This window comes from Mauremys mutica, chromosome 1, assembly GCF_020497125.1.
Source record: "Mauremys mutica isolate MM-2020 ecotype Southern chromosome 1, ASM2049712v1, whole genome shotgun sequence".
NCBI classification, from domain to species: Eukaryota; Metazoa; Chordata; order Testudines; family Geoemydidae; genus Mauremys; species Mauremys mutica.
In genome coordinates this window covers 307,257,835-307,271,091 of record NC_059072.1, presented here as the reverse complement: position 1 = coordinate 307,271,091, position 13,257 = coordinate 307,257,835, and the positions used below count along the sequence as shown (strand labels likewise).

General features: G+C 45.6%; 1 protein-coding gene across 1 annotated transcript; it reads right to left on the bottom strand.

Annotated features, from left to right (window-relative positions):
• Positions 1 to 7,678: 7,678 nt before the first annotated feature.
• Positions 7,679 to 11,665, bottom strand: ARL11 (ADP ribosylation factor like GTPase 11). Its single transcript, XM_045014139.1, has 4 exons — positions 11,577 to 11,665; positions 10,825 to 10,881; positions 9,146 to 9,395; positions 7,679 to 8,268 (listed from the first exon to the last, which is right to left on the bottom strand). The coding sequence occupies exon 4, from the start codon at positions 8,249 to 8,251 to the stop codon at positions 7,679 to 7,681; it is 573 nt and encodes a 190-aa protein (XP_044870074.1). The 5' UTR covers positions 8,252 to 8,268; positions 9,146 to 9,395; positions 10,825 to 10,881; positions 11,577 to 11,665.
• Positions 11,666 to 13,257: the final 1,592 nt, after the last annotated feature.

Sequence of the window (13,257 nt, the reverse complement as noted above, 5' to 3'; positions counted from 1 at the left end):
TGCCCCCTACTCCGGGTTCCAGCCCAGGGCCCTGTGGACTGCAGCTGTCTAGAGTGCCTCCTGGAACAGCTGCGCGACAGCTACAACTCCCTGGGCTACTTCCCCATGACCTCCTCTCAACACCTTCTTTATCCTCACCACAGGACCTTTCTCCTGGTGCCTGATAATGCTTGTACTCCTCAATCCTCCAGCAATACACCTTTCCACTCTTAGCTCCTAGTGCCTCTTTCTCCCAGCTCCTCGCATGCACTCTACAAACTGAAGTGAGGTTCTTTTTAAGCTCAGGTGCCCTGATTAGCCAGCCTGTCCTAATTGATTTTAGCAGTTTCTTCTTAATTGGCTCCAGGTGTCCTAATTAGCCTGCCTGCCTTAATTGGTTCCAGCAAGTTCCTGCTTGTTCTGGAACTGCCCCTGTTAACCTTACCCAGGGAAAAAGGATCTACTTAATCTGGGACTAATATCTGCCTTTGAACACTCTCCTGTATCCATCTGGCCTGACCTTGTCACACTACATTTCTTTTTCCTTATCAGGGAAGGAAATAAAATGTGTGATAGCTATACATTGGTTAATATGGCTCACTCTTTACAGGAGAATAATAGAGGGCTTTCCCATGAGCCCCATGGAAGGGGAAGCATATTATTCCAGTGCTCCACAATGTACCTGGGAAACTGAGGCAGGACAGTGTATCACCCTAAGTGCAGCTGTTCTCCCTGGCTTATAGGGAGAGAGAGCCAAGGCTCAGTCCACTCCCCACCCTTGCGAGCTCACCTGCATTGGTGGTGCAGTGGTTCTGAGACTGCTTCCCCTGTCATGCAATGCAGGTAGACAATGCAGTGGAATAAAGGGGCACCGTACTCCGCGCAGGCCTGCAGAATGCGTTACGATCTAGCCCCAGATAAAGAAAAATCAATCCACTGAGCATTCTTTGTTACAATATTGTTTAAATTAGGTGGTGGGGTTTTGTCAGTTACTTTTAGACCACATTGCTCTTTATCGCTCGGTATGTTGGATCCTTACACTTGAGCAGGTTAACTTGCGCTGTCCAGAAAAGGATAATTTTTCTAAGACCAGGCAATATTTTAAGTGCATGTAATGACACTGCCACCACAAAACAGTTGCTGCTAAATCCTTTGGTCAAGTACTACTGTCCCAGTAACCAGGCTGACTGCATGTCCGACCTCTCCTGCTGTCCCTGCAGTGGGCCCCTATCAGATCTCCAACCACTAGCCATCACCTCTCTTGGGGTGGGCTCATGTGATTCTCCCACTCTCGGATCAGGCCTTGGGCTGCTAAGCCCTGGTACTAGCTCTGATTTCCTCAGCAGGTCTAAGTTGTGTTTAGTGCCTGCAGTTCTGCTCCTCGGGAGCTATCACCAGTAATACCCAATGACCAAACAGCCTTCTCAAAGCACTGTATTGTTTATTTCGAATCAAAGCATTTCAGAGAAAAACATCTTAAAACGATAGCCAGTCTGTAGGTTTGCCTGCCTTTCCCTACGGCTCACCACCTCCTGGAAGCTGCAGAAGGGCCCATCTCCTTCAGACGTTGCCGCGGGACCTGTCTCTGTCTCCATGTTAGTCTGTTCCCTGCACAAACAGCTCCCTAACAACTTCCTTTCCCTCTCTCCAGAAAGTCTTTGTAACCATGTAGTGACCTTTTGATTTCTCAGTTCCCAGCCTTGGCAAAAAGGCTGTGTCTTTGGGCTGGAGCCTGGAAGTGGCATCTTCCCTGCTAATAGCTTGACATTTCTCTTGTAATTGTCCCCAAGTGTGTGTTTGGGAGGCTGCTTTTCTAGACCCATTTTGTGGCTTTCTTGCGGGGGAGGGGGTGTTCCAACAGCCCCCTCTTAAGCTAGATCGATACATTGATATAGGAAAGTCCTGTAACTCAATATAGCTATACAGCTATATTGACTCATTAATACCGTAGGTACCTGGTCAGTAAAGTTATTATACATTAGTATTCCTAAATACATCCACCACTGCTACCACTGCCCCACTCAGAGAAAAGTAAAAATACTCTATGATGCTTGGTTAGAAATAATTCTCTATAGTTGAAACTCATGGATTAATTGATGTGAGGTATAGACGTCGCTGAGTTATAAAGTGAAGGATAGACTGTCTCTTAGTTTAGTGGTTTTAGTTTTGTTTGGTTTTAGCTTATCGTAGTCTCTGGGAGGTGGTGGGAAATTGCTTGTTTAAAAAATAATCTGATCTGTGTTGCATTCAAGAAAATAGTTTATTAAAGTTTTGCTTTTTTCAGACAAAAAAAAATAACCTAAATAGCTTAAACTATTCCGGGGGATAGGGGGATAGGGGAATCTGTGTATACACTGGTAAATGTACATAGTATCCCTTATAAGCAGCATTACAAAATCCTTTATGGTGTCTCAAAGGAAAAAAAAGAAAGGGATTTTTAAAGTGAGAGGTCCTAGCCTCTGTTTGCCAGACGCTGGGAATGGGCAAGGGATGGACCACTTGATGATTACCTGTTCTGTTCATTCCTTCTGGGGCACCTGGCATTGGCCACTGTCGGAAGACAGGATACTAGGCTGGATGGACCATTGGTTTGACCCAGTATGGCCGTTCTTATGTTCTTATCCTGCTCCATTTGAAATCAGTAGGCGTTTTGACAACGAGGCCCTGAAATGGCTTGGGCATGGACATGGTAAAACAATCAGCAGAAGCAGGATCTGACATTTAATACACTTTTCCATTGCAAGGGAAAATGCATCAGGGGAAAAAAAGCAAAATATACGTTGCCACTTGGGCATGTTATGAACCAACACAAAGAAGATAAATTCAAGGAGTGCTGTAAATCAGCTCAACAATATGAATAATAAGTCTCAAGAAAAATCTCTACCCCAGAAAATGAAGCTGGTGATAAGTCTCAGGACATCCTCTGAGACAGGAGACATTGTTAAGTCACTGCCTAGAGGGAAGTGAGAGTTTTTTCTGTAAGCAGGATGTTGATAAGTCAGCTTAAGATGCTTAAGGTCCCCACCGCTGGGAAAAGAAATCTGCCTCCTACATGTGGATTTACATATTTAACCAATGCACCTTATTAAAAATCTGTCCCTGCTTCCATTGGCTTCAGCACGAGCAGATTTGGCGACCTTAGCTGGGTTTTTAAACATTCGTCTAATGGGAACTTTTGAAAAAGTAATTTTGTAAAGTTGTATTTAACATGCATAACAAAAGCCAGTGACTCTGTCCTTGCGCTGCTGTCAGTCAGTAATTCACAATGTTGAGTCTAAGTAATGCCGAGGTCTGAGCCTAGTCTTGATAGTGCATTGCATACGAGTGCTGCAATATCCAAGTGCCAGCAGGTGAATTAAGGGTGATGTTTTGGCTTGAACGGGAGATACAGAGCCTTTTATTGTACCTCTAGAACATTGCTTCAAACCCAGCCTACATCAGTACCTGGAAAGGTAAATCACTACCGTTCAATGGCTGTTTGGTGGCTTATATGAATTGAGCTTGGTGATCTCAAGCTAGTTGCCAGTGTGTGTGTGTCATCCTCATAGAAACCACCACCAAAGTACTCCAGTAAAGGTCAAGGCCCCATTGTGCTAGGCCTGTAGAGTTGATTCCTGAAGGTGTGTAGTTGTAGTACACTGGCAAGGCAGCATGGGGGGGCCTGCACTTTTCCTGCCAGTAAGGCCCCTTCCCTTGGATATGGATAAATGGAGGATTTCAGTCTCAGGCTAGCATCTTTCACAAGCACAAAGAGGAGATTCACTTGGTTTAACCAGTGAAGTTTCAGCTTTACCTGTGAAGTTCTGTGCCTGTCACAACCCCCAATGGGAAGAAGGCCATCTTGTGAAACTGCAGCACCTAACGCCTGCAGTGCTGAGGAATCCCTTTCCCAGCCAAGTGCTAGTTGTGGTATATGTATCTATGTAATCGTTAGGATTTTGTTCTCTGTCTTGCAGTTTTAAATGTCTAGGGCCATGTCTACACTGACAAGCTTACAGTGGCACAGCTGTACTGATACAACTGTGCCGCTGTAAGATCACTCATGTAGTCATGTTACGCCGACGGCAGAGCACTCTTCCATCGACATAATAAAACCAGCTCAATGAGCGGCAGTAGCTGTGTTGCCGGGAGAGCCTCATGCACACGAGTGCTTATGTTGGCAAAACTTACATTGCTTGGGTGGGGGCGTTTTTTCACACCCCTGAGCGACAAAAATTTTGCCGACATAAGTGCTAGTGTAGACATGACCTAGGAGTCTGCTGGAAGCAGCTGCAATTTCGTGTTCAGTCCAGATGCAGCTTACTGGGCTCGAATGGAAACTGTTTGTTTTATGCTAAAATAAAATGAGTGTTTTAAACGGACAGTGTGTGGCTGCTCGGTGTGAATGGAAAGCACGTACTTCCCTGGTGAAATCTCATAGGATCAGACCATGCAGTAACTCAGATGCAGGAATCATAGTTTTTTATTCTTTTTAAATACTTACTCCTCGGAAGGCCTTCAAATACTAATAACTGCCCTGTATTTTCTCCAAGTGCCTTTTCAGTTAGTTCCGTTAAATTGTTTATCTGGTACTTGATTTGTATTTTCACATGCTGGGAGTACAAGGGAGAATCCGTGTGGTTTGTTGTCTTTAGAAACATCATGAACGCAGAACACACTGTATAATAAAGAGGGAGTAAAGGCACCACAGAGCACAGTGTGTGAACATTCAGTAGCTGTTATTGTGTCAGTGCCAGTTGTGCGCTTGGCACTACACAGCCTACAAAAGCAAAGCCAGTCTCTTCCCCGAAGAGCTTACAGCTGAGAAGCCAAGACGTGCTTTGAGATAGTTGTCTGCATATGAGACCTTCCCCTCCTTCCAGATCAACTTTTTAATTTACCGCTATTGGGTGAGCAGCTGTGCTAGGCTTCTAAGAGGTGCAGTACCGGAGGGGGGCAGGCTCAGAGGGCTTTACGGCACCTTTGCACTCTCCCAACAACAAGCTGCTCCAAGGGTCAGAGTGGCCCTGCCAAAATTTAAACAGCCCAGCCTAAGGCTTGTCTACACAGGGAAAACGGCCAGCAGAAATAAAGCTATACCGAGAGTCACTTTTGTTCGAGAATAGAGAATCTACATGGAGAGTTACACTGGCATAGATATAGTCCTAGAATTATACTGCTATCATTCTGCCAGTCAATTTCTCCATGTAAATAGGGTTACAGCAGCTTGTCCCTGTCTGCCTATGTGCAGCAGCCCTGTATGATATGGCCCCAGGCCTGAAACTAGGGTGACCAGATGTCCCAATTTTATAGGGACAGTCCCGATTTTTGGGTCTTTTTCTTATATAGGCTCCTATTACCCACCCCCCCCATCCCCTGTCCCGATTTTCACACTTGCTGTCTGGTCTCCCTACCTGAAACATCCTCTTCAGCCATGCCCCTTACAGCAGGGCTTGGAAAGGGGCCCTCAAAAGGACCACCTGAGGCCATCAGTCTCAGTTCTTGCTCTAAGGGAATCCTCTCCCAGCTTGACCTACAACTGTAAAGCCCCTTTCACCCTTTTACCTGGTGTTTAGAGGCTGGAGTGGGGAGTGAGAATGTGACCCATTGTGTTAAGATGGCTGGGCAGGGAGATTGTGAAAAAGCCACAGTGACGAGTGGAAGCTAAAATGATTCAGTTCGTATGTGAGGTCTCAGTGATCTCTTCAGTTTATTGGAATCTTGCATTTACAACCAACAATAGGAAAATCAACCCGTTTACAGCAACTGCAGTTTCAAACTGTTCTTATGACCGTATCCTTCAAATGATCATGTGTGTGTTTGTAACATAAAGCTACAGCCTTGCCTAGAACACAGGTTCACTATGCATTTCAGTGCAAGTCTAGTATATGGCACTCTTACTGATAGCAACAATCATTTATGCCCAATCAAAACTGGGCCATTTTTTTACTTTCACAACATAGCACATACTATTCCTTATATAGTTTAGCTTGGCTGAAAATTCTGGCATGTCTCCTTAGGAAGGATTTCTTTTAGGGGGGATTGCCTATCAATAATCCTGTGGCTAGAGCATAGCACTGGGAGTCAGGTGGTTTCAGTTCTATTGCTACCCTGCCACGCGCTTCTTGTCACATTCTTTAACCTGACCCCAGTTTCACTTTCTGTAAAATGAGGCAGATAATAATACTGCCTTACTTCCCAGTAATGTTCTCAGGCTTAAGTCATTAATGTCTGTAAAATGCATTGAGGTGATCAGAAGAAAAGTGTGTGTTTCTTTTTGGTTTTGCATCATGTGTACGTTCCTCTTTGAAACTTGCTGACTCCAGCTGCCTAATATTCTTGGGTTGGGTTTCCGCCCCCTCCCATTTCCATTGATAGCATAATAATCTAGTACAAGCTAACAAACATACTAAGGTTTTTCATCTTAATCAATGTGGTTTTGGTTTGGTTTAAATTTCCAAGTTTAACAAAAGGTTCCATGTTGTTTGTATGTGCCCTCCGTACAGGAGTGGCTTCACAGGGCCACTCTTCAGTGTAAGAGTCAATGGAATCAAATAGAGACTTTCACTCATAGCAGGGGGCCTGACCCTGAAATGTGCCCAGCACTACCTGACAGCTGCCGAGTGCTTCAACTCCAACTGAAAACAGCAGAAGTTAAGGTCCTCTAGTCTAGATTATCACCCTGCCTTTTCTACAGTACATTTTTAGTGTTTTATCTAGTCTAATTTTAAAACACCCAATGGACAGGTCTCCAGGCACTCCTCTTGTCAGACTAGTCCACCATCTAATAGATTTCAGCATCAGGATATTTTGAGACAGATTAGAGCTCTGGTGTGCATACATCTGTTCCTAGCATTTAAAGCTCATCATGGTGCTCATTCCTGTTTGATTTCCTCAGGTTTTAAATTAACCCAAGGACAAATGTGTATCATTTATAGTCTTGTTTCAATAAAAATGAAGCAAGTCTAAATACATGTCAAAAATTATACAAAACAGGATACGCATACATCCACACATACGGTCTAAAAACATAACACACGACCTAATCCTGATCACGCTTCAGTGGCTCAGCATGATGCTCACAAAGGACACTGCTAAAACCGATTGCCAATTAGTTGTTTAAATTCTTGTGCTTAATTTCTTCTGTTCAGCCATTCTCTTTCCATTCTGCTCTGTTTCAGATCAACAAACATCTGCTATAAATTGTAAGAGAAGTGGAACTGAGGTCATTCAAATATATCCCCTCGGGGACTGTTACTCTGTACCGAGTGCATCTGAGCTTAGAGAAATAAAATAAAGACTGACACCCAGCAATATCTTCTTCATCAGGTCAAAACCCGTATCCAGAATGCATAGAGTAAGACATTTAACATGAACAAAATAATAAATGTCACCCGAGTAATACCTGTAGTGAGAGCTGAGTTTACTGGTGCAGCAGCTTAGGAAAAACTGGCAAGGCAAGGTCAAGAACATTGCTGTCCACAAATGCAGCTTTGCTAAGGGGGTTTCCCGATGTGACTTCATGGTGCAGTAGAACTATGGGATATTTTGGAATATTACACATGCCTTAGGGAGTTCCGTTAACCATACCAGGAGCAGAGGGGGTATTTCTGAGATGAACAGAGTGTTGAGGGATTACTAGTGGAGGAATTTACCTGATTTTCCAGTTTCATGCTCAAGTTGCCCCCTCTAGTCACGTCCGAGCTTAAAGATGTCCTCATCACTGCAGTGGTGCACAGACACATTCAGGGGAATTCTTATCCCGGCTCTTAAGAAGTCCTGCCAGGGCCATTAAGGCTTCCCTCAACCCCTCACCAGTGTGAGCACTGCACCCTCTCAGCTCCCAGCTTCGGCCACTGAACCATTCCAGATTCAGCCTCTCCTGCAGCTCTGAGAGAGAGAGGGACCTTGGCAGCTCCTGCTTGTTGGCCAGAAGCAAGACTGGAACCCCAGTCATGTTTATGTTGTTCAGGACTTTCTCCAATTCAGCCATTGCCTCTGGCAGCCGGGTTTTGTCGGCACTGTCCAGCACAAAGATGAGAGCATCCGTGTCTTCCAGATAGTCCTTCCAGCTAGCGCGGAGCTTGTCTTGACCACCCACATCCCAGAGAGTCAAGGGTAGATGACATGGGGTTTTCAGAGACTCCACATTAAAGCCCACTGTCGGGAAAGTCTCCACAAGCTCGCTGCTCTTCAATTTAGACAAGATGGTGGATTTGCCTGCAAAATCCAGTCCCAGCATCACCACCCGGGCGTCTCTTTTGTACCAAGCCTTGGAGCTTAAGGTCCCCATTGTGCCGCTGCTGAAATCTTGTTGAAAAATTGTAAATAAAAAATTATTCCTTTCCAAAGAGAAACATTCTTACCGCATCTAATAATGGCACTGTCTGGTAGAGTGACTAAACTTTTGAAAGGTGGGGGGGTGTCCAGTTGGCCCCCAGCTCCTCGGTCTGAGACAACACTTTGGATTCACGTGTTAATATTTGCTGCAGAAAGAAACAATCAGCTCCCTGCTTTCTTTGTAGCTAACAAGGTGAGTGATATTATTTATGAGGGGTGCAGCAGAGCCAATAAATGTGGCTTGAAATAACAAATGGCCTCTGTGTTCCTGCTTTGCTGTCTCTAAATTCCATGTTCATCTGCAACCCCAAACTGCCCAGGGTTAGGGGGGAAACAGACCTTTTAAGGAGAGGTGAAGGGACTGTGTAATCAGTTTCCTCCTCATGTTGCACAGAAACAAAACTGCTGTTTTGTCCACCAGCCTCTCCAGGGGAAATCCACCCCCATCCCAGGGCAGAGGGAACTGAATTGTTTGCAAAGCAAGCATCACTCGTGACAATCAGAGGCTGGTAGGTCATCACTTTCGAGAACAGCAGCCAAGACGGTGAAAAAGCTTCTGAGCCACTCTTAAGGGAAGAAAAATAATCTTCCCCATAGTAGCGGCTTTCACCAGCTGCTGTGCAGACAATAGAAATGGAGATTTAAAGAAATAGATACATGCTATTTTAAATGTCTCATTGAAATGCAGCCAGCAAAAACCAAGAGGTGGAAAGACTAAAGTGCTCTACCGTGAATCCCAAGTGAATGAAACATGGGTCAGTCGTCTATGGCAACAGCAAATACAACTTTAATCACAAAACCTGTACATTGTTTAGCTAGATAGACCCAACCTGAGAGTGGTACATACCAATGGAGTGGTAGGATGAATAGGAGGAGATTTTGTGGTACTTGAATATCTTGCAGAGTCACTCAGACAAGAGCTGCTCTTTTCAGCCTGGTTGTTGTGCAGTGCGCCAGCAAAATAGATCCTTAACAAACTGTGGCAGGACTTGCACACTAACAGTCTGGTCAGATACACACAGGACAACGCAAGCCAGGCAGGTTGTAAATCTCTGGTTACTGTGTCAGCAGAGAGCTTATGTCTCCAACCACTTTACCTAAATGTAGAGAAAGAGACAAGCAGGAATTTGATTCATTTTCTTCTCTATAAACCCCCGAGCATCTTCCACATTCCTGTGGAAGCTGCAAATATCACCTGATGTTACCCGAGTGAAGGATCTGCAATACAAACCACCATATTTCTGGGCAGCCAGGCTGGATGATTTTCATTATAGCCTGTGGAAGTGACTCCTTGATCAGCTGTAGAAGTCACTGATGAACAATGGTAGGCACTTGCCCCCATCGAGGCTGCTTGTGTTGTCTTTGCAGCACTCGCGGCCGCCAGTGGTCTGGCGATTAAGGCACTGATCCTCAAAGGTACTTAAGTCTTGCTTCACTCAGTGTTGTAACCCCTAAGCAGTCTGCTGTTTAGTGGTGTCCTCAGCCTCCAGCAAGCTGCCCAGGCACCCACACAATGCCTGGGGAGAGCTAGATGCCTAAGAAAGGGATTCTCAGAAGCTGACAAGCTGAATGGGGAGCTGCCTAAGCTCACCAGAACTGAAATGGAGAGGAGAATGGCTTAGGCACCTACACAGCTGACTTGGCATGTCTGGCTGATGAGCCTCCCTCTGGTCAGGATCCTCAGCCACGAGCCCTCTCCTGGAATTAGGCACCTAAGCCAGGTCAGTCACTTAGGTAACCCATGTCCTTGCAGCCGAAACAGGCTTTGTTGCTCTCACACGTAATAGCTCTCTCACACTTGCCCTATGTTTCTGTGTGCCCACAACTCTTTTGTATGCTGTCTTTTGTGCTATGCCTTCCCTGGCCTGCATCCAGCCCTCCTGCCACAGGGTCTGACAACTATCAGATCTTATGTTACTCCTGGGGGAATTCTGTGTCGCTGACCAGGTGCAGAATTAATGGACTCTGCGGACCTTTTTCCTCTGCAGAAAATACATTCTACTGGAGAGGCGCTGCAGTTATGCCTTTCACCCACCAGGGGCTGCTGTGGCACCAGAATAGCTCAGTGTAGCAGCCAGCAGAGAGGAGGAGAGACTGCATTCCTCACAGCACCCTGTCCGGGGCCAGGTGAGGAGGCATAGCATATGGGGGGGACAAACTGGGGGGGGGGCATGGGGCTGCTGGGGTATGGGACTGGGGTTCAGAAGGGCTAGTGGGGGGGACAGACTGGGGTGGGAGCTGAACGGGAGTGGGGGTGCAGGGACACTGTGGAGCAGGGGGATGCAGGGCCACGTGGTGATGGGGCGTGGCTGAGGGGGTGCAGAGATACATGGGGACAGAGGCAGATGTGCCTGACTGAATAGAAAAGGCTAGGGGTCAGTCAGGGTCTGCATGGGGGAGGTTCTCCTACTCCCTAGCAATTCCCCCCTCCCCCCCCCAAAAAAACCAAACAAAAACCTGTTCCATACTTCCACCCACACCCAACATCCCTCCAGGTTCACTCCCAGGCTCCTTCCCAGCACTTACTTCCCTGTCCCTCAGCTCCTCCATTATCCCTGGCTCCTCCAAGCCTTTGCACTGCTTCTGAGGGGTGCAGAAAATTTCTATATTGAAGCTTAAATGTATTATTACTCAGAGTTCTGTATTAACATGCCTTGTAAAGAATCTATTTGTCAAAAACATTTCCTGGATCTTTCTTGTTGTCTGTATTGTTACAGACATACTTGCTGACAGGTATTTTGAAACAAATTACCAAAATAATTGAAACTGGCATGATTATATTGTGTTATTTCTGACAAATAAAATATGCAGAATTTTAAAATATTGTACGTGGGATTTTTAATTTTTTGGTGCAGAATTTCCCCAGGAGTATTACATGTGCCCAGAGCACACCTACCAGTTTGGGTGCTACTGGTGAGACTGGCTTTCCCCTGCTTAGTATGAGAATCTACTGTGGGGCCTCTGGGCCTTCAGCTTGAGCGAGGGCTCCAACCTGCTCATTAGCTGTGGGGTGGTGTCAGGGCTTAGGTGGCTTTGCAAATGCTGAGTGGCAGAAATTTAAGTGCCTATGGGATTAGCCAGCAGTCAAGTGGTAGGTTTGAAAATGTCGGTGACACCTAAAGAGGCAGCTAGGCCCGGAGCCTAAAAGGCACCTAAGAGAGCAGAAGCTAGGAATGAAACCCAGATTTGATGCAGAGTACTGCAGAGGACTATAAGGCCAATCAATAAATGTTTTGTTAAATGCTAATGGATCTGGGAATACAGCTCTTGGTACTTACGTGCTCCTATCGCCTTTATTCCTGCACATCTTCTGTGTGGTTTGATGGTACATGGTATAAGTTGATTCTATCTAGTTAGGTTTATGTAGCATTTTTTTAAGTTCCTCTAAGGAAGCTGAAATACACATACAGTAAGTGAGGGTGGGGTTTCTACAAAATGCATGAATAACTGAGTATTGCAAATATGATGCAATGGGTCTCTATTGCATCATCATCTGGTATGCTACAGAAATAGGTATCGTCTGAAATATGGGTGAAATAAAACCAGAAGAGCCAATGTAACTGGGATACAGATGTGGGGAAGACACTATACAAAGTGATATTGTATCAGAATCTACTTCATTATATATCGTCTCTCCCAGCAGCCAAATGCAGAGCATAGGATTTAAACAGTACAGCGATGGGCCTTAGCCACAAAGTTCAGATCTGGATCCAAACACTCCCCAAGTTCAGGGAGTGGAGACATGGATCAGGTGTCACCTCTTGTAGAGTCAGATGCCAGCTGTGCAAGTTTTGAACTGGAGCCAGACTTCCTAGGTTATGGGGATATTAGTATCTTGGGGCTGGGTGTGATCTGAGAGAAGCTTTCCAGGTTGACCACAAAGACAGTATTGTGAACATCATCTCCCCAAGAAGTCTGATGAACAAGAGGAGTAATCAGTAGAAAGCAACAAAGTGGAGGGCCTGGCTCTAAATTGCTTGCCCCAATAACATGCTTTCAGATGCCATTTCAACTGGATCATGATATTTTTACTCTCTAAAATTCAGAGTGTATTCATGTTTTTAGGTAGTTTCCGGAAGATAATGGGAAGAAAGTGTCAAAACCAATTTCAAAATTGCAGCTACCTGACCGATCTAATGATATGCCCCCTCCCACCCACACATACACAACTGTCGTATCTGACCAAATGTGGGAGTGTTCATGAAACCCATGTCTTACATTTGGTAATAATTGAAGATAGGGTTTCATGAACACTCCCACATTTGGTCAGATACGACAGTTGTGTATGTGTGGGTGCATGTGCAGCAGCTGTTCATGCTGCAAGTACGTGCAAGGCACAGAAACATTACCCTGGGATGTGTCTGGTCAGTCACCCCAACCAAGCAGCACAGCTCAAATTTTAAATGTGTCATATTGAACATTCACAACAAATTGTTCTAGGAAATCCCACCCCCTAGAAACATCATTGAACAAAGCTGAGTAAATCTCTCTTTGCTGGCTGGCATTCTGCGAGAACACTGGATAATTAATGCAACTCTGCATCTCCCCTTTCTGCACTTTCTTAGCTCTTTGTCTCTGGGCTGTTGCCTGTTCTATCCTTGCCACTCACGCCAACCACCTGTGCACAAATCCACCTGGCACAGTCTATTTCATCCCCCTCCTCTGCTTTTTTCATACCCTTTGTAAGGATCCAGAGTCCTGAAACATGGGTCTGCAGGGCTCCAAGTGACTAATGCTTCCATGCCACCATCTGGCAGCCATGGCAGAGCCACAATTCATGCACTATCAACCCTGGGGGGAACTAAGCACCACAGGAAGTGCCACCTATGGAAGACCCAATCAGCAGGCGCACTATTTAAGCATGGAAGGTGTTCCAGGAAGCTGTCTGTGTGACCTAGCAATACCTGGCCTGTTGCTATAACAGTCCCTGCTTCGGACTCCAGATATGTTCTTCAGCTC

What these genes read in the sequence shown, in the direction of transcription:
- ARL11 (XM_045014139.1), bottom strand. Translation starts at nt 8,251, where the DNA reads ATGGGGACCTTAAGCTCCAAGGCTTGGTACAAAAGAGACGCCCGGGTG.